General features: G+C 39.7%; 1 protein-coding gene and 1 pseudogene across 1 annotated transcript in view; both read left to right on the top strand.

The window, feature by feature from the left end:
- Positions 1 to 9,095, top strand: part of LOC106550492 (uncharacterized) — a 36,257-nt gene extending 27,162 nt beyond the window's left edge. The window contains exon 5 of the mRNA XM_087717445.1: positions 6,970 to 9,095. Coding sequence (XP_087573571.1) covers positions 6,970 to 7,730 — 761 coding nt within the window. The 3' untranslated portion in view covers positions 7,731 to 9,095. The remainder of the gene's footprint in view (positions 1 to 6,969) is intronic.
- LOC106550489 (large ribosomal subunit protein eL30 pseudogene) lies at positions 8,112 to 9,367 on the top strand (annotated as a pseudogene).
- Positions 9,368 to 18,132: the final 8,765 nt, after the last annotated feature.

Genomic DNA, 18,132 nt, shown 5'->3' with positions numbered 1-18,132 from the left:
AAAACCTCTCTGCACACAACCAGTCCCTGGTCCCCAAAAAGTTGATGGGGGGCACTGCTATACATTATCAGAGTGCTTTGGCATAGGATCAAGTGAACCTCAGTTTCGAACCTAAGCAATAGCACTTATAGGTTTCAGTTCTTGCAGCAATAAAGCAGATTTGGAGCAGGAATTTTCCTTCAGGAATGTTTCACAGTGATGAGCAGGGGACATTTAATGAGCAGGCAGAGGAGAGACAATGATGTTGGCCAGTTGGCACAACTACTTCTTGGCCTTCAAGGAAGCTTCTGAGCCTCTTGGCCTCTCTGCCTTCCTTCCGTCATGGACATCCGTCTCCTGTTTATATTCTTAATAACGGGCTGGGTCAATCAGATGGTGGGAATCTATTTTGTGTTCCTCTCTTTAAACTTATTAAGATGGTTTGTGAATTCTAGGGCTAGTGAATTCTCATTCTGCTGCGCAGCAAGTAGTTCTAGATTTTAACAGCCTTGCTCTCCCAAATTTTATCATTTGTGCACAGAATATATTATTAAGTAAATGATTAGGCACAAGTCCTAAGGGTGAGAGACAGACCATCATCACCTATAGAATTTGTGTAGCTGTTACTCATATCAGTGGTGAAAGTTAAGAGATAGGATTGGGATCCCTACTAAAATTAGGAAAGTTTTTTTTTCATATTTGTTTGTGTCTTGGCAATTAACTTTTTTTTAAACTATTCAAGTGTACAAGTGTTCTAAGTAGTGTACAAGTTTTAAAAAGTGCAAAAACAAAATAGCATTGTACAGTATAATATTGTGATAGAATAAGATGCTGTGATTTGGAAAAGAATTGTAACATTTGTCTGTTGTCCAAACCATACAAATCCTGCCTAATTATGATGCCGAGGAGTGGGTCCAATTGCCTTTTTATAAAAGCAGATTAAAGGACAGATCTTCCAGATAATGGTAGAGGTTGTTGGACGTAGCTGGTGTTGTATTTGTGCTATGCGGACTGAAATGCTATGTGATTTCAGGCACTGTTGGAGGAGAAATCTGCAGCTGAAGATCTGACAGGCACAATCTGGTTAAATACGGATTAAATACATTAATATATATTTATATTAAATATGTTAATATATTAACATATATTAAATTAATAGATTACATATAGATTAAATACTAAATATAGATTAAATCTGCCTCTTGGAGGCGGATCTTGGAGTCCTAGTGGACGATCACTTGAATATGTGTGGCAGCAGCCAAAAAAGCTAATGTAATCCTTGGTTGTATAAACAGAGGCATAGAATCAAAATCACGGGAAGTATTGGTACCACTTTATAAAACCTGAGTAAGACCACACCTGGAATACTGCATCCAGTTTTGATCATCATGTTACAAAAATGATGTTGAGGCTTTGGAAAACATGCAGAGAAGAGCAACTAAAATGATTAAAGGAAACTAAAACTTATGAAGAATGGTTGCAGAAACTGGTATGGCTAGTCTAGAGAAAAGAAGAGAGTGACATGATAGCAGTATTCAAAAATTTGAGGGGCTGCCACAAATAAGATGGGGGTCAAGTTATTTTCCAAAGCACTAGAAAGTAAGGCACACTAGAAGACCTCCAAGGTCCCTTCCAGCTCTATTCCGATTGATTGAAGGTTCAAAAGGGAAGGTCTATAGAGGGAATTGGCTGATGAGAACGATTGCAATACGTGTGTGGGGGTGGGGGGGGGGAGACTGGGAATGAAATGAAGAAAGCTTGACTAAGAGGCAGGAATTCCAAGGAGCTCAGGAAAGAGTTATTTTTTCTTCTTCCTCTGTAGGCTTCAAACCAGGCTTGAGAAGCGAAGGTATTGAAGCTGCCAGATGAAATGAGCATATCAAAGTAATGTTAGACAGACACACGTGAGTCAGGAAAGGTGAGACAGCTAAGAAACTACCAAAAACTCCCTATTGAAATGCCTAGTTTGTTCAGCTAAGACCATTATATATTTTAGAAATAAACACAAAACACAAGTGGGAAAAGGACTTTTGGCTTTGGTTTGTTTGCATGGTGTCCTATATTTGTCCGTGGAAAGAAGCCCAGAGAAAAATCTTTTCCAGTCAAGTAAGAAATCGGATTTGGAGCAGAGAGAAGAATCCATACACACAAAGGAAACAAAATGAAAGGGGGAGGGGGGAAGTAGAAAATAAGAAATATGATCTTGACAGAAATGTGCAAGAACCATTACCTAGGCAAAAGGGATTGAAATGTTTTTTTTTAAAGGCCAGAGCAACAAGTTGCATGCCTCCTTGATTCACTGGAGTATAAGAAGGGGGAGGAAGTAAATCCAGTCAGACTGGCAAAATTTTGTTGTTATAGCCAATCTGAATAAAAGTAACTTAGCTTTCATGTAGAGTTGATTATCTAGTCTGGTCTACCAAGTAGAGCTGACAACAAAAGACATTCAAGTATAAAGTTTGAATGGACTTTTCAAGTCTTAATTTAAGAAAAAGTGTTTGTATAGGAGGGTGAGGTACCCTGATTGATAAAGCTTTAAATCTCAAAATTAATTTTTTTGAGGGGGGGTCTGTTTACTAAATCCATCCAAAGTGTCACATAGACCTCTAGAACAGGGGTCTCCATCCTTGACAACTTTACGACTTGTGGACTTCAATTCCCAGAATTCCTCAGCCAGCACGCACTGGCTGAGGAATTCTGGGAGGTGAAGTCCACAAGTCGTAAAGTTGTCAAGGTTGGAGACCCCTGCTCTAGAAGCTTCCTGCTCTGAAAATGAATAAAAGACAGACATGTTATGAATAAGTTGTTGGATATATTGCTAATGTTGCATTTGTGCTGTGTGGACTGGAGGTATGATGTGAATCTGGCGTGACCCGTCAAAAGCGCGGACGACAAAAGCGCGATCGACAAAATCGCGCCTTTGACGTCATCACAGCGCGACAAAAAAGATCGAAAAATTCAAATAAAAATTAATAAAAATTAAATTAAAGCAAGCCGATTCACATAAAGGTAAGGGTTAGGTTTAGGGTTAGGGTTAGGGTTAGGTTAAGGGTTAGGGTTAGCTTTAGAGCGTTAGCGTTAGTGTTAGGGTTAGGTTAAGGGTTAGCGTTAGGTTTTTCGTTACTTTAACGGTTAGGTTTAGGGTTAGGTTTAGGGTTAGGTTAAGAGTTAGGTTTAGGGTTAGGGTTAGGGTTAGGTTTGGGGGGCTTAGGGTAAGGTTTTCGCTTTATTGTTACATTTTTTGAACTTTTTCGTCGCGCTGTGATGACGTCACAGCGTGCTTTTGTCGAGCGCGATTTTGTCCTACGCGCTTTTGTGGTGGAACCGAATCTGCAACGTAGATGTGCTAACCCCCCGTCCCCCAATATTCTGGATTGAGGCCCCTTTCAAGATGGCCCCCACCTGTCTATTTGTTTAGAAGACTGGCTCTTCACTGAGGCATTCAGTGTGAGAGCATGAGATCCCTTCTTTCATCACATTTGCCATCTTTTATCTTTTTTTTTATTTTATGTTTTAGTGTTTTTCTTAGAATTTATTTACTATTGCCTCCCAGAGCCATTGAAAGGTGGCCTATGTACACTCTAGAAATTCCAAGATATTATAAAGGCATTTCAAATACATGCTGGAAATGCAAACAATGAGAAGGGACGTTGTACCATGCTTGGTGGATGTGTAAAAAAAAAACCACTAAAAATTCTGGATTCCAATGCATACATTCAGAAGATTTTAAAGTTTAATATACAATTGGAACCAGAGGTCATTTTTACTTTTACTTTTTTTTCCTTGCACTTTTAACTTTCTCTTTTTTTCTTTCTTTATAGCAGTTTGTATTATTAGTTTTTAATGTTCTTTCATAAAATGTTTAATAAAATGATTTTAAAAGTTGGGTGACATAAGTAATATATTTGTGTTATTAAAAAATAAAACAGCATTTTGCAAAGTCTCAATTGCTGCACAAAGATGGGATTTCTGATATGACATTTTGCCACAGTATCTCTTTTTTGGACACTTAGAAACCTGTATGGTGCAACATTATTTTACCTTTTTTTTTAAAAAAGCCACCTGTGATTTCCAGCACAAATAAATATATGAATTTTTCTTTTTGTATCTTACTGTTTAAGATACCTTTTATGAAAGGCAGCTAGCTACTGAGTTCGCCTCACATGATAGTTTTAACAGTTTGAGAAGAAGGACATTTTTGACATTCGTGGAGCAAAATATAGAAATGCTTGCCGCCTTTGATGTACTGGGGTGTGTGCGTGAAATCTAAGTGCTAAGTAACTAGAGACAGAACGACAGTAGTACTATGCTTTTACGTTTTCACTGTTTCACATGTAAAAAACAATATTATTATCAAAGATAGAACAAGATACCTTTCCAGCAAAAGTGAGGCATGGTAGAATCTTCTCAAATGTTGTGTTGACTTAAGGAAATGTCAAATTCTGATTTTTATCAGAGCTGCTGGACTGGAACAGAGGGTTAAGCTTTCCCCTTGCACTATTTCCCTATTCCACCACTCCACCCCAGGCCAGCTGCTATAAGCTTGTGGGGTTGTGGGGGGGTGGGGAAGGAATACAGGAACAGCCTTTAAAGTCTTACTGGTTCAAGGCCAGCCTGCTAGACACAAATGCTCTTAGTTATTTTATCTTTAGGAGAGGAAACCTGCTCAGCAAGTCTCTTGACAGCTTCTGCAGACAGTGTTGAAACCTGCTCTTTCGCTTAAGTACTTAACAAAAGGAACAAACTCATTACAAGTGTTGGCATTCAGCCAAATGTGCTTGGCCGCTGTGGCGCAGGGAAAATTGACAACCTACAAAAGGTGCCCAGATTCTGCCCTGTGCTGATTCTTTTGCGTGCCTCCTGAAGCATGTGTTAACTGGCACAGAAGCAAAATGTAGCCAAGACCCCTCTTAAGTTGGGAAGGATCACGTGGCTTGCCTCATTAGATTTTAATCCCCCTCCTCAAAAGCCTCTTAAAACAGAGTTTGGCTCTTTATCATGCTGTTCCTCTTCTCAGTGGGAGAAAAGGTATATGATACTTTACAAATACATTAGTTTAGAGGTCTTCAAACTTGGCAACTTTAAGACTTGTGGACTTTAACTCCCAGAATTCCCCAGCCGGCTCTGCAGAATTCTGGGAGTTGAAGTCCACAAGTCTTAAAGTTGCCAAGTTTGGGGGACCCCTGCATTAGCTGTTCCCAGTAGAGAAATTCAAAAAAATTTTACTACCAATTCTGTGGGTGTGACTTGATGGGCGTGGCAGGGGAAGGATATTACAAAATCTCCATTCCCACCCCATTCTGGGGCCAGCCAGAGGTGGCATTTGCCGGTTCTCTGAACTACTCAAAATTTCCACTACCGGTTCTCCAGAACCTGTCAGAACCTGCTGAATTTCACCCCTGTTTGCTCTGATCTGAGCTTCCCTTCTACAGTTATGTTCTGTGCCTCAGTTTCCTGGATGATGCTCATCAGAACAGTGCTTTAATGTTTTTCCCCCTTAAGGGCCATTATTCATACCTCCCTATGCATTGCTAGTTATTTATAGGTACCTAAACAGAAAGTCAGTCAGGAAGAAAGGGGACACTATGGCTCAGTGGCTAAGACATTGAACTTGTCAATCGAAAGGTCGGCAGTTCGCTGTTTCGACTCCCTAGCACCATGTAATGGAGTGAGTTCCCATTACTTGTCCCAGCTTCTGCTAACCTAGCAGTTCGAAAGCATGTAAAAATGCAAGTAGAAATATAGGAACCATCTTTCTGTGTGCCTTCAGCATTCAGTCATGCTGGCCACATGACCACGGAGATGACTTTGGACAGCGCTGGCTCTTCAGCTTTGAAACGGAGATGAGCACTGTCCCCTAGAGTCAGGAATGACTAGCACATATGTGTAAGGGGAACCTTTGCCTTTACTTTTAAACAGAAAGTCAAAATGTCTATATCTAATCTTGATAGTAGCTATCTATTTAAATGGCATCGAAAGAGAAAGACTGGAATCAATTTGAAGATTACTTATTTTTTTTGTTTTGATATTGTAATTTCCATAAATTCCTGGTAATTTCTATTTTAAAATAAACTTGTAAAACACATTTAAATAATCCAAAAAATAATTACATGAAACAGTATGATAAAAATGTAGACAAGATTTAAAATAAAAGTAAAAGCACAGTTGGTGGATATATCTGTCTATAACCACTGATTGCGCTGCCTCTTCTCCTGTCTTACTACTATGGTGACATTTCTAGGCACATTGTAATAATATAATTTCCATCCTTGTCAATTTCAAGCTCTTTCTGCTTGACCTCAAACTTTTCCTTATAGCTTCCTTCTTCTAAGCATTCCATCCTTTTCTCGTGTGTCATCAACCTATCAACATAGTCCATATCTGTCCACATTCCTCTTCTCTATCCAGTTTTCTAACAGAATCCATATAAATCCATCCCAACTGACTCTAAGCCTAAAAATCTAAATGAGTGTTTCTCAACCTTGGCCACTTAAAGATGTCCGGACTTCAACTCCCAGAATGGCTGGGGAATTCTGGGAGTTGAAGTCCAGACATCTTCAAGTGGCCAAGGTTGAGAAACACTGATCTAAATCTTATACCCGAGGATTAGTCATCTTTTGAGAGATGCTCTTAGAAATTACAGCTTGCTGAGACTTTGTAGTAGGAAGCCAGTTCTCATCCACTTTACTACTCCTTCTTTTACTTTGCCCGTGCCATATCCTGAAGCTTTTCTCATTCATGGCAGCAGGACTCTTCTGAAGCTTATCTTACTGGATGGCCTAACAAGATTTTTATTCATTTTGTGCTGGTCTCTTGAATGTGTTTATCAGAGCCAACCTGCACATGTCTGCTGACTGGGTTTGTTGCAAGAGAGATCGATCCTTTGGGACAGAGGACAGTGCCCTTCTAATGTGTATTAAATTGCCTAGCCCATCTCTTGTAAAAGCATCTCAAGCAATGTATAATTAAAGTAATATTTTTTCTGTGCAGGTAACACTTTGCCTAGCCGCCAAGCACAGGAGCAATCAAACGGATTTTCTTCAGAGCTTCAGCAAGGAAATGCAGACTCTCCAAAACACACACAGGTAGTTAACTCAAGACAACAAACGATGGAGAAACTGAACATCAACCAACAAAGAAACTTGAGTCCACAAGCACCAGGTTCCAACGTATCATCCCCAAGCTCACTGCAGTTCAGGAAACTCCCAGTGACTCCTAAAGAGGCCTGCCGATCTAGAATGTTACCCTTGACACAGAACCTGGACAACCTAGTTTACGAAAGCATTGGCATTAAAGAACAGGAATTATATAGCCAGGAAGGGTTGGAAGGAAGGACAGGCTGTCAGATGGCAGCGAATGATAATTCGATCACTGCCACGACCCATGGATCTGGAGCAGGGCCTGTGGCGCTTGGTGGGAAAGATTCTGAAGCTGCAGGATCCAACAATGTGCATGTGCCGTTGTGTCCAGCTCAACCATGCCAGGAGTCATGTGGCCAGTTGCAGGAAATGGCACCTGAGCAAGAGGCCCCCCAGGCTCAGCTTGAGTCTGACTCAAGGAGACTAAGTGCCATGTATGCTCGAGTGTGCAAGCGAACCAAGGCATCTCAGCCAATGCAACCTGAAAATCGTGATGAGCCTAAGGAACAAGAAGAAGAAGAAGAAGAACCCCCACCCATTCCAGAAAAATGTTTTGAGCACATCTATGAAAGCCTGAAGGTTTATGACAAGCTGCACGATGGGGGCTTGTAGGTGCATCTCTTTCTAAACTGGAAGGTGTATGTTCTAATTGGGCAACTTTAAATGTCATCCATTAAGCAGAAAAGTCAGTTATGTACATTCATATGGTATTCATAAATATCTGTGGGATATATGTGCTAGTAAAAAATTGTCTGAAATGTAAGTTTTTTTAAAAAAAAATGTTCAAACTGCTACTATTTTCCATCTTCCCCAAAATCCCAGTACTGGAAAGTTCTATCCTCTTCTTCCACTTTTGTAGCAAACACTTTTTTCCATCCTGACATTAATTCTGACTTCTCTGGCCTTTTTTTTCATTGCCCAGTCAATTTGGAAGCACTCTTCTGGCAATGGCAGGGCCAATGTGAGCTGGCAAGAAGGTGTCCATCCAAAAAGATGAAGAAGTCTTTAGAGTTGATAAACTCAAGACTTCAGTTGGTTACAAAAAATGTTAAATATGTACTTGGATATAAACAAACTCTGAAAATGATTTGGCAGGGCAAAGCCAAGTTAGTTATCCTAATCAATAACTGCCCGGCTTTGAGAAGGTCAGAAATTGAGTGCTGTGCTATGTTGGGCAAAACCGTTGTGCATAACTATAGTGGCAACAATATTGAACTGGGAACAACTTGTGGGAAGTAGTGCAGAGTAGGTGCACTTGATATAATTGAACCAAGTGACTTTGACATCATGCCAGAACAAACAGTGAGAAGTAAAATTAATAAACTTAAATTCTGTATAATAAAATTGGCTATAAATCTATGGTAAAATGATGTTCATCATATCATAATACCCCTGAACTTATTTCAAACCCTCATTTGACGGATGTGGAAATTGGGTTTTAGAAGAAAGTTGACAAAGACTGAACAACTATGTGCATAACTGACTATATGGTCTTGACTCACCTGTCTTTTATCTTGCAATTAAGCAGGATGGTTATCAGTAGTGGGTGGAACTTACAGCTTCATAGAAAACAAAAGTGAACTGTACTTTTAAGATGGGAAGCAATTTAAGGTTTTTTTAGCAGCTTGGTACTTTCTGTGATTATAACCCTCTTATCATTTCCACAAGGGAGGATGCTGTGAAGGATAAAATTAGATTTTGGACTCCCCAAAATTTGGGTCCTTTCTTGGAGAATACACTGGGAATGATAGGTTTTATAATCCCAAACCTTCCATAATCTGTAAACATAACCCGGGTGATGGGACTGGCATACAGAATGCCCCAAAATGTAGGAAAAGTAGTTTTAAGTAACTCTAAACTGGGGTTTTTAATGTGGGATTTTACATCACTACTCAGTGGTGGCTCTCCTGTTTGAATATGTATGCTCTGAATTGTCCTACACTCTGCCACAATTTAATTCCCAGAACTCTTAAAGAGGGGAGAGGGAAGAAATCATTTCTGAGTCTTGGAACATACATTCAACTAACTACACTTTTGGGTAATTATTTTGCTCAAATGAGAAACTGCATTATACAAATGATAGGGGACATTTTGCATTCTGTCAAATTGTAATATTCAAGATACACCAAATCTATTGCATGTGTTTTAAATATGTATTTAATCTATTTTTTAAAATAACTTATCTTCACTTTTTGCATTGACAAAGGAATCAAGGCAGCTAATAAAATTAAAATGGACTTTTATTCCAGGATCAGTAACTTGATTGTTGTTTGTTTATTCATACAGTTTAAAGGCCACACAATTCCCAATTATTATGGGGTGGGGGGTTGGTATCACCAAACTAAGGAATTCATAAGTGTTCCAAAGACCAAATATACCTACTGCACAGGGAAGGCACATTGCTTAATTACTTAATGGGACCTGAAGTACATCCACTTTGTCCAGTGTCACTGGGTGATCAGAAACAACTGGAGACAATTGGTTGCTCAATCAGGCCATTAAAAGCTTTATGGGAGAGAAGCATCTCCCACAATGAGGCAATTTTTTTTAAATTGGCACTGTTGCAAAAGCTCCACTACCCGAGTCCCAAGGGCAAAACCAACAAGTAAGTGTTCAACCATAGCACAGAGAGCAACTTTCCAGCACCAGTATGGTTTTAAGATAGATGAAATAGTCCCACAGATGTCTCCACCCAGCCTGGCAGTGCTGCCAGATCCCCGGAAGTCTCCAGCTCCTTTTCAGGGACCTCTTCACTGTCGTGCCCCACCCCCCAGACAAAAGAGTTAAATCAACTACCCAAGGCCAAATAGAAAGCCCTCTAAGTTTTAGATAGACCCACATCTCAGAAAGCTGGCAATCCTACTGTAACCAGTCACACACTTCCAGTTGATGGTCGGGAACCTTGCCTGATCTTTTCAACTGTAGCTCACCACATATTCAGCTGGCAGGGAAACCAAGACATGCTCAGCTTTAGACCTCAAGCCAGTGGCTTGCCAGCATGCTCCCTGCTCCCCTTCACAAAGTGGCTGCAGTCCAATGCAAACCCAAGCATGGTCTCTGGCATTACATGCTGGTTTCCAACCCATCTCCTTAGTCTTTCTGACTATCCATACCAAAGGTGCTTTTTCAAGAGGCAACTGGGCTTTCTGTTTTTTTTTTCCTTTGAAGATGTTTTGCTTCTCATCCAAGATATTCGCTTCTTGGATGAGAAGCGAAATGTCTTCAAAGGAAAAAACAAAGTCCAGTTGCCTCTTGAAAAAGCACTTTTGGGACAACCATGACCTGGATGACTGAGAATCTCCATAGAAATCCATATTGATAGTTACAAAAGAAAGGAAGCTCTATGTGCACGAGAGTTCAAACATTATGGTTCTAAAGAACTGGTTCTTTACTGGTTTTTCTTGCATATAACAGCACTCCAGCATGTTCCTGGTGGTGCTTTTGATTAGAGCAGGATATTCGCTAGACTCTGTAATTTTAGAATTGCAAGGACTAAGAGAGTGATTTATGCTTTCTCAGGAAGCCTAGGTCAGAACAATTTTGGGGAGTGAAATAGACGACCATGCTTTCTCAACCAAAGCAAGATATGCCTTATTCTATGATCTTCTCGCATTGAATTGGCAATGTGATTCCATCTAGCAGAGATGTGGAACCAGTGGTGGGTTTCAAAAAAATTTCGAACCTACTCTGTGGGTGTGGCCTCCTTTGTGGGAGCGGCTTGCCGGCCATGTGACCTGGTGGGAGTGGCTTGCCAGCCATGTGTTTTCCCTCTCTCTCTCTCTCTCTCTGTCTCTCTCTCTCTCTCCCTCCTTCCTTTTGTCTCTCTGTCCCTTTTTCCTTTCTTTTCTTTCATATCTCTCTCTTTTTATTTCTTTTTTCTTTTTTTCTTTCTTTCTTCCTTTCTTTCTCTTTCTCTCTCTGTGTGAATCTGTGTGTGTATGTGTGTGTGTGTCAGTGGTGGGTTTCAAAAATTTTTGGAACCTCTTCTGTAGGTGTGGCCTGCTTTCTGGTGGAACCTCTTCTAACCGGTTCGGTAGATTTGACGAACCGGTTCTACCAAACTGGTGCGAACTGGTAGGAACCCACCTCTGTTTGGAACCTATTGTAATTTCCAGAGTGAGTTGCACAAATGTATCTAGAAAACAAGAACAGCCTGGTTTTAACAACTTCCAAGAGACTGGATGCCTTTTTATCTCCCCCTCCCCCCTTTCCCTCAGTGCTTAGACATATAATGTAATTCTTCTAATATCATGACTAATTCATAATGTGGAAATTAAATAGCAGCCAGCCAAATATTCATCTTTGTCGGCCATGTATTTGGGAATTAATGTTTTTAATATGACTAATCTCCTGAGCTTTGTGTACTGATGTACTCTCACAACAGGTGTCAGCGATCAGCTGTTCAAGGACTAATTCTCATTGATGTCCTGGTGACCTGTCTTTGAACTGCACCACTTCAGATTATAGGTGGGGGTTTATGTAATTAATTGAACCATGAAATTTTTGTCATGGTTTTATTCCTTTCGAATAAAACTTCTCAGGGAAAATCCTTCTCATTCAACATGCTAGGTCTTCTATTATTTGAGAGAAAAGGCTACCTCAGAAGGCCTTTGGAAATACATTCGCACTGGCAACGAATGTGGGTCATTTTTATGGAAATGCTGACATTTTACGTACTGTTTTATTGATATTTGCATTGGTAACCTGTTACTGTTGCTCAGAAGCACCGTTTGCCATTTTGAGCCAATCAGACTGATGAGCTACATAAATCTTACAAATAAATAAAACACTGCATTTTACTTGAATGTTAATCTTTGGGACTAGTTCCTGAAATCTGCAGTGATACACTGTAGAGAAAAAATGATTTTAACGAGGATTAGAAAATTAAAAGGGAAGAGCCATTTTCAATGAAGAATGTAATCTTTCTTTCAGAGGGATAGCTAACTAGAAGATGTTTGGCTAGATTCATGCATAGGTTAATCGAAATACTTTTAGTAGAAAAGAGATAACTCAGTATCTCGTGGCTATAAAAATGAAGAGTTTTGTTCTTCGTATTGCTGTGGTACAATTACTATGCCTCCTAAAGCATAATAAACTGGTTCCTTGCTTAGTTTTCCTGAAATAGTGCATCACATGTAATTCCATTTATAGAAAAGCAGAACTGATGAAAACTAGATTGTGTATTTGTAATTCCTCCAAAGGCCACAAGGAAGGTGCGGTTAGTCCCCAAATAATTTTTGTTTTGTTGGCCAGACCCAGGACAACACAGACAAGTGCAATTGCTATAAGACAGTGAACAGTCACTCTCCCCCAAAATGTTGCCTTACATTTACATCCTTCTCTTTATATAAAATGGTGGATTCATGAAACTGTGGATAAATATTCAAGAGGAAGAAGGAACATGGAGGGTCTATCTAGAAATATACAACCAGGAAGCCCAGATATTCCCTCAGGAATAAACATCTGCTAAAATCCAAGAGCTTAATCAAAGAGGAAATCAGTAATTAGTTTAGCTAATTCTGTGTGATTTTTCCCCCCTGTGATTATTTTCCCTATTGCTAATGAAATTTGTCTTTGGCTCCCTTGGTTTTAGAAGGGAATTTTGGTCTTTTTTGCTTGTGCAAGACTACATGGTCATACAGTTATCTTTTGGTTTTCATGATGGTTAAGTTCAGTATTTCTAAGCTTGATGTAGGAAGACTGAAACCACTGTCATTTCTATTTTGTAGAACTGTGCTGAAGGGACAGGTCTGGAGTACAAAGTTTAAGATGCCTCCAACTTGACAACCTAGGAGGGTGAAGAGGATCTTTTCCCTAGCACTTTTGGAAAAAGGAATGTGTCTGAGAGATGTTAAATAAGTGTTTACCAACTTGGGCAGCTTCAAGATGTGTGGACTTCAACTCCCAGAATTCCCCATCCAGCATAGCCATTGTTAAGAACTCTGGGAAGAGGCTTCCTTCATTATGCACTGTTAGGCTAGAGATCTACTGGAAATCATAAGGAGACCTCTCATGATAGAAAACAGTGGTGGGATTCAATTTTTTTACTACTGGTTCTGTGGGCGTGGCTTGGTGGGCGTGGCAGGGGAAGGATACTGTAAAATCTCCATTCCCTCCTGATCAGCTGGGACTCGGGAGGCAGAGAATAGATGGAGGCAGGGGCAGTCAGAAATGGTATTTACCGGTTCTCTGAACTACTCAAAATTTCTGCTACCGGTTCTCCAGAACTTGACAGAACCAGCTGAATACCACTTCTGCTAGAAAGCCTCAAGACCTCAAGATCCCACACAAGAGGGATTCCTATAATTTTAACAAATGCCACAATTGTTATAATTGGCCAGTAACAATGATAAAGTTCTGGGAATTGAAGCCCACACATCTCTAAGTTCACCAGGTTGGGAAACACTGTTTTACATTACACGTACCCCTCCCCCATTTTATAGGAGACTGAAAAATAGCGGCCATTATTATGTCATTATTATGTAAGTCTATAATATCTGGGTACTTAGAAGTTGAGAAAAATACAATGTAAACAAAGTAAAAAGGATTCACCATTACCCTTTCAGTGGCTAGATGCACTTCAGGAACAAAATGTGTGTAGAAAAACAAACTGCTTTCAATTTGCAGTGTTACCCTTGTCCCATCACTCTGAGATCAAAGAAGACATTGTCTTCTGCCCTAATTCCCCTTCTCCCTCCCAACACTTCTGAATACTGGCTGCTATCTGTCTTCTAATGCAACAAAAGAACACTATGTTAATGTACTGGCCAGCCCTGGGCTAGAACAAAGGGAGATCATTTAGAATTAGGGCTCCGGGATAACCCCGATGTTGCTGCCTGGTTGGGGGCTGGCTGGCATTGAGAATGGAAAGCCTGGCGTGGAAGAAGAACTGAAAGTGAGACGAGAGGACAGCCTCATCACCTCTGCCCTAAAGGTTGGGTCCTACCCCCCCCCCCACCTACTGTTTCTCTCTGATTAAAACAGACTTCGCAGGTTTGGGAAAGAGTACAGAAAATTATATCCTCTCCCCATGTTCTGGCAATGACCGTGGGACAAATACTCATATCCAGGCAATCTTTGTCACTCTGCAAAACTTTTGGCTAAATCTCCTGCTTCTAATGGGTAGAATCCTATCTATTTCACATGGCACTCTTGAAGTCTACTGCTTTGACAATAAAGTAAGATTGGGTGAGTTTACTCACGTATACCTGTAAGAGGTATCTTTGCCTACTGTTTGCATTCTAGCCTTCTGAGTCACAATTCTGTCCTGACTGAACAAGGAAATGACTCCTTCCAGTTGTGCTCAATAACTGTTGATTTCATGGGCTGATCCATGCAGTGTTCTTAGAAACAATATGGAAAGTGGTGTTTTTTTAATTGCCTTTTTTTAGGCTGTTTTTCAACTTCCCATTTTAGCCTACAGCCTTAGTATCCCCTGATAGTCTCACTTCTGAGTACTAACTAGACCTGACTCTGCTTAGATTCGAAGCTGAGGAAAAAAACACAGCCCCTCTGAGATCAAGTAATTAGTCCATTTTCCTTTGATGTGCACATGCAGCAGAATTTGATACTTTGAGTAAAAAAGAGATGGGGAAGTATTCAAAGATGCAGTAGAACATCATTTCAGTGCTCTACTATTCGGGAAGTATTAGAGACCCCGCAATAAGCCACAAAAGTCCTTCAAAGTACAAATCCAGTCCGTCCGTCTGTCCGCCCCCCCCCCCCCCCGCCCATCCTATCCTCGCAGTCTATGGAGCAGAAAAATGATGTTGTGTCTCTTATATTACTTCTGTCTGAACAGATCCATTGAAGTCATGAAACCCAATAGCCTGCTCAGGGCAGGAATCCAGATTAAAACGCCCTTGTAAGTTAGCTTTCCAACCACTTCTTAAACAGATCCAGTCAAGGGTTGCTCACCACCTCTTTCTATTCCAATAAGAAAGGTTGCAGAAAAGATCATTGGGCCGCAGCTTCAGCACTGGGGATAGTACTAAAGATAGTAGAATAAACTCTGTTTCCATCAATCAGCCTGAAATTGTGTTTGGTTCTTTAGCAATCCATTCAATTTGCCAGCTGCCATTCAGTCTGTGAATCATCACAAATCTAATCACCTTTATACAGATGCTATCACTGAGTCAGGTTTCCTGTATCTTGATTTCTTTTTTAAATGAAGAAATTTGTATTTATCTCTATTAAATTTCATTCTGGTATTTTCAGCCCACTTTTGCAATACTTTTGTAATATATTTTGTAATATAAAAGATATTTCTGAATGTTATTTTTGTTTCAAGATATCAGTTATTCATATAGTTCTTATTAGCATTCTCTTGAGTTCTCCATCAAGAAATGTCCATGAAGAAATGTTAAAGAGTACCAGACCCAGATCAGAATCCCATGGCATCATACTTTACCTTACTCCAGTTTGATGAATAACACGATAAGTGTTCTTTAAATATATATTTTCTGCTAGTTATGGTTCCACTAAATAGACATACCATCTTCCCTATAATTAAATATGTTGCAAATCATAATGTTTTAAACTTTTTATTTTATTAAATGCTTTTTTAATCAAGATATATTACATCTACAGAATTCCAACTATCTACCTGTATTAAAAATGAAATAAAATTAATTTGACAGTCTTGTTCTTGACAAACCTATCATTGAATTGTTTCTGAGTGCTTACAGATCAATCCATTTTATGATATAAGGTATCAATCATCTGAGTTATGAAGACTGACTGATATTTCTAATTCTCTTCTGGAGATAGGAATAACATTTGTCCTACGCAAATATTGGTACTTCACCTGTCATCCAGTACTTATTATAATTATTTAATACTTTATTCTTTGTCATGTATATGCAATATAGCAGGGGTGTCAAACTCAAGGCCTGAGGGCCGGATACGGCCCACAATGTCAGATTTAGCCCACAGGGCCACCCTTGAAAATGTAAGGGACCAGCCAGTGTTGCTTCAGCCTGGTCTACTCATTGCAAAGAGGAAACATGCCATCAGTTTGGGGAGTGGTGTCAAGCTGGCCACGTCCACCCAGTTCATCATGCCGGCCACGCTCAGTGAGTGGCATCAAGCTGGCCACACCCACCCGGGCCCCCAAGGTCAATCACAGCCCTGATGTGGCACTCAATGAAATTGAATTTGACACCACTGAAATATACTGATATAATCTAATCTTTCTATGATCAACATTTTCAAGAGGCAGATAATTCCAAAAAAAGAAGAAATACAATCTTCACAGAATTATCTACCTCCTGCAAATGTTGATCATAGAAACATTTGATTACATCAGTATATTGAATATACATGTCAAAGATTGTATTTCTTCTTTTTTAAACAGATTCTGGAAAGTGAATGAGGCATGATAGATACGACTTCTAGAAAGATTATGTTATGTTTTTTTCTGCCTTGCCAGCTTTTGAGCAGCACATATCAAAAACTGAACATGTCTGCATATCAGTCATCACTGTCCACCCTTCTGCAGGTGAGTTGTGTAAGCATGCTGTAGCTGATGATTGAAGCCAACTTTCTGAGTGTTGACCACCAACATACCCTGCTAGCCATACTGTATTTCTCTCTTTGCTACGAAGCTATAAAAATAAAATATTATTATAGGAAGCACCATTACACCAATCAATTCAAGAATTCTTAATCCCCCAGGTTGTTTGGCTGCTTTTCATTTGCTGCTTCTATACTATTGCCAATTCTTCTTTTAGTAATGGATTCAGCGACTGAGTGCTAAGTGGATTGTGATGCTTCAGAGATATAGAAGGAAAGATACATTAAAAGCTGCTGAGAGGAATTCCCGACTTTGCAGGGCTACGTCTCTGTGAATCGTAACTTGTCTCCTGATGACCTGAAGAGAATGAGAACTGAGCATGCTCCCTCGTCAGAGAAATCTGGAGAGAGAGAGAAAAGAACAAAAGAAAATGCAAGAGAAGAAGAGCAGGTAGTCACACCTTCTCAACAGAAGCATGTCATACATGAGCAATCTTTTGCAGCAGGTTTAGACCTGCTTCTGTTAAATCATTTTATTATTATATTTTACCCTGTCAGCGAGGTAGTTTTTATTTCTAGGGTGGGAATTACAAACACATATAAAAACAACACGACATTAATTTGAGTCCTCTTTCATTCATACATTTGCAACATAATTCAAACTTTGGAAAAATCCTATTGCCCTGCAATTAAGATTGGCTAACAAGTTGCTGAATAATGAAATAAGAAAAGGAGATGATATTCAGCCATGGCCAGTTCTGCATTTCTTGTCACTGCCCATGGCTTTTGCCTTCAATCTGCCCTTCAATTTGCTTGATCTAAGGCGATGGATCACAGTCAATTACTTATATTACCGTAGATATCAGTGGTGATTTTGTATACATATGTATGCTCTGTAAAACAATATTTGCTGAGCTTCCATTTTTGACGGCAGGTGCAGGCTCATTGTCTGATGGATAATTTTTCAAATAGATAAACAGCACCTCAGGAAATGGGAGGGGAAAGCCAATGAAATTTGAAGTGAGGCAATATTAAACTAGTGTTTCTTAAACCACTTTAAGACATGTGGACTTCAATTCCCAGAATTCCCATCAGCATGTTCAGGAATATAGAAAGGGAAATTTAATTTACAATACTAAACTCCTCCGGGATTCTTTTTTCTTACAGTATCTTTCTCAATGTGTCCCTTCTGTGTGTGCTGAATTGCAGTTATAGATAGCATTGAAGGTCACAAATATGAAAAAGATGGCTTAGGATCATTGCTATACCTCCAAGTTTGTCTTCCCAACAAGACCGTTTCCCCTTGCTTGATTAGGCATACTACTATATCTGGAATATCTGGTCTTTCCTAGCATTGCTATAGTCCTTGGCCAACCACTTGCTCTCATTATCTGCTTTAGCTTTCTTGCTCCATACAGACTTGGGATATATTGAGAAAACACAGTCAAGTTTGTTTAAGAGCTTTGCCTATGAAAACATTACGCAAATATGGTAAAATAAG

Source organism: Thamnophis sirtalis, unplaced genomic scaffold (assembly GCF_051295495.1).
Source record: "Thamnophis sirtalis isolate CommonGarterSnake01/CBP01778 unplaced genomic scaffold, rThaSir2_p1.2 scaffold_6, whole genome shotgun sequence".
NCBI classification, from domain to species: domain Eukaryota; kingdom Metazoa; phylum Chordata; class Lepidosauria; order Squamata; family Natricidae; genus Thamnophis; species Thamnophis sirtalis.
Note: the sequence above shows the minus strand (reverse complement) of the source record. Positions and strands in the feature narration are given on the sequence as shown.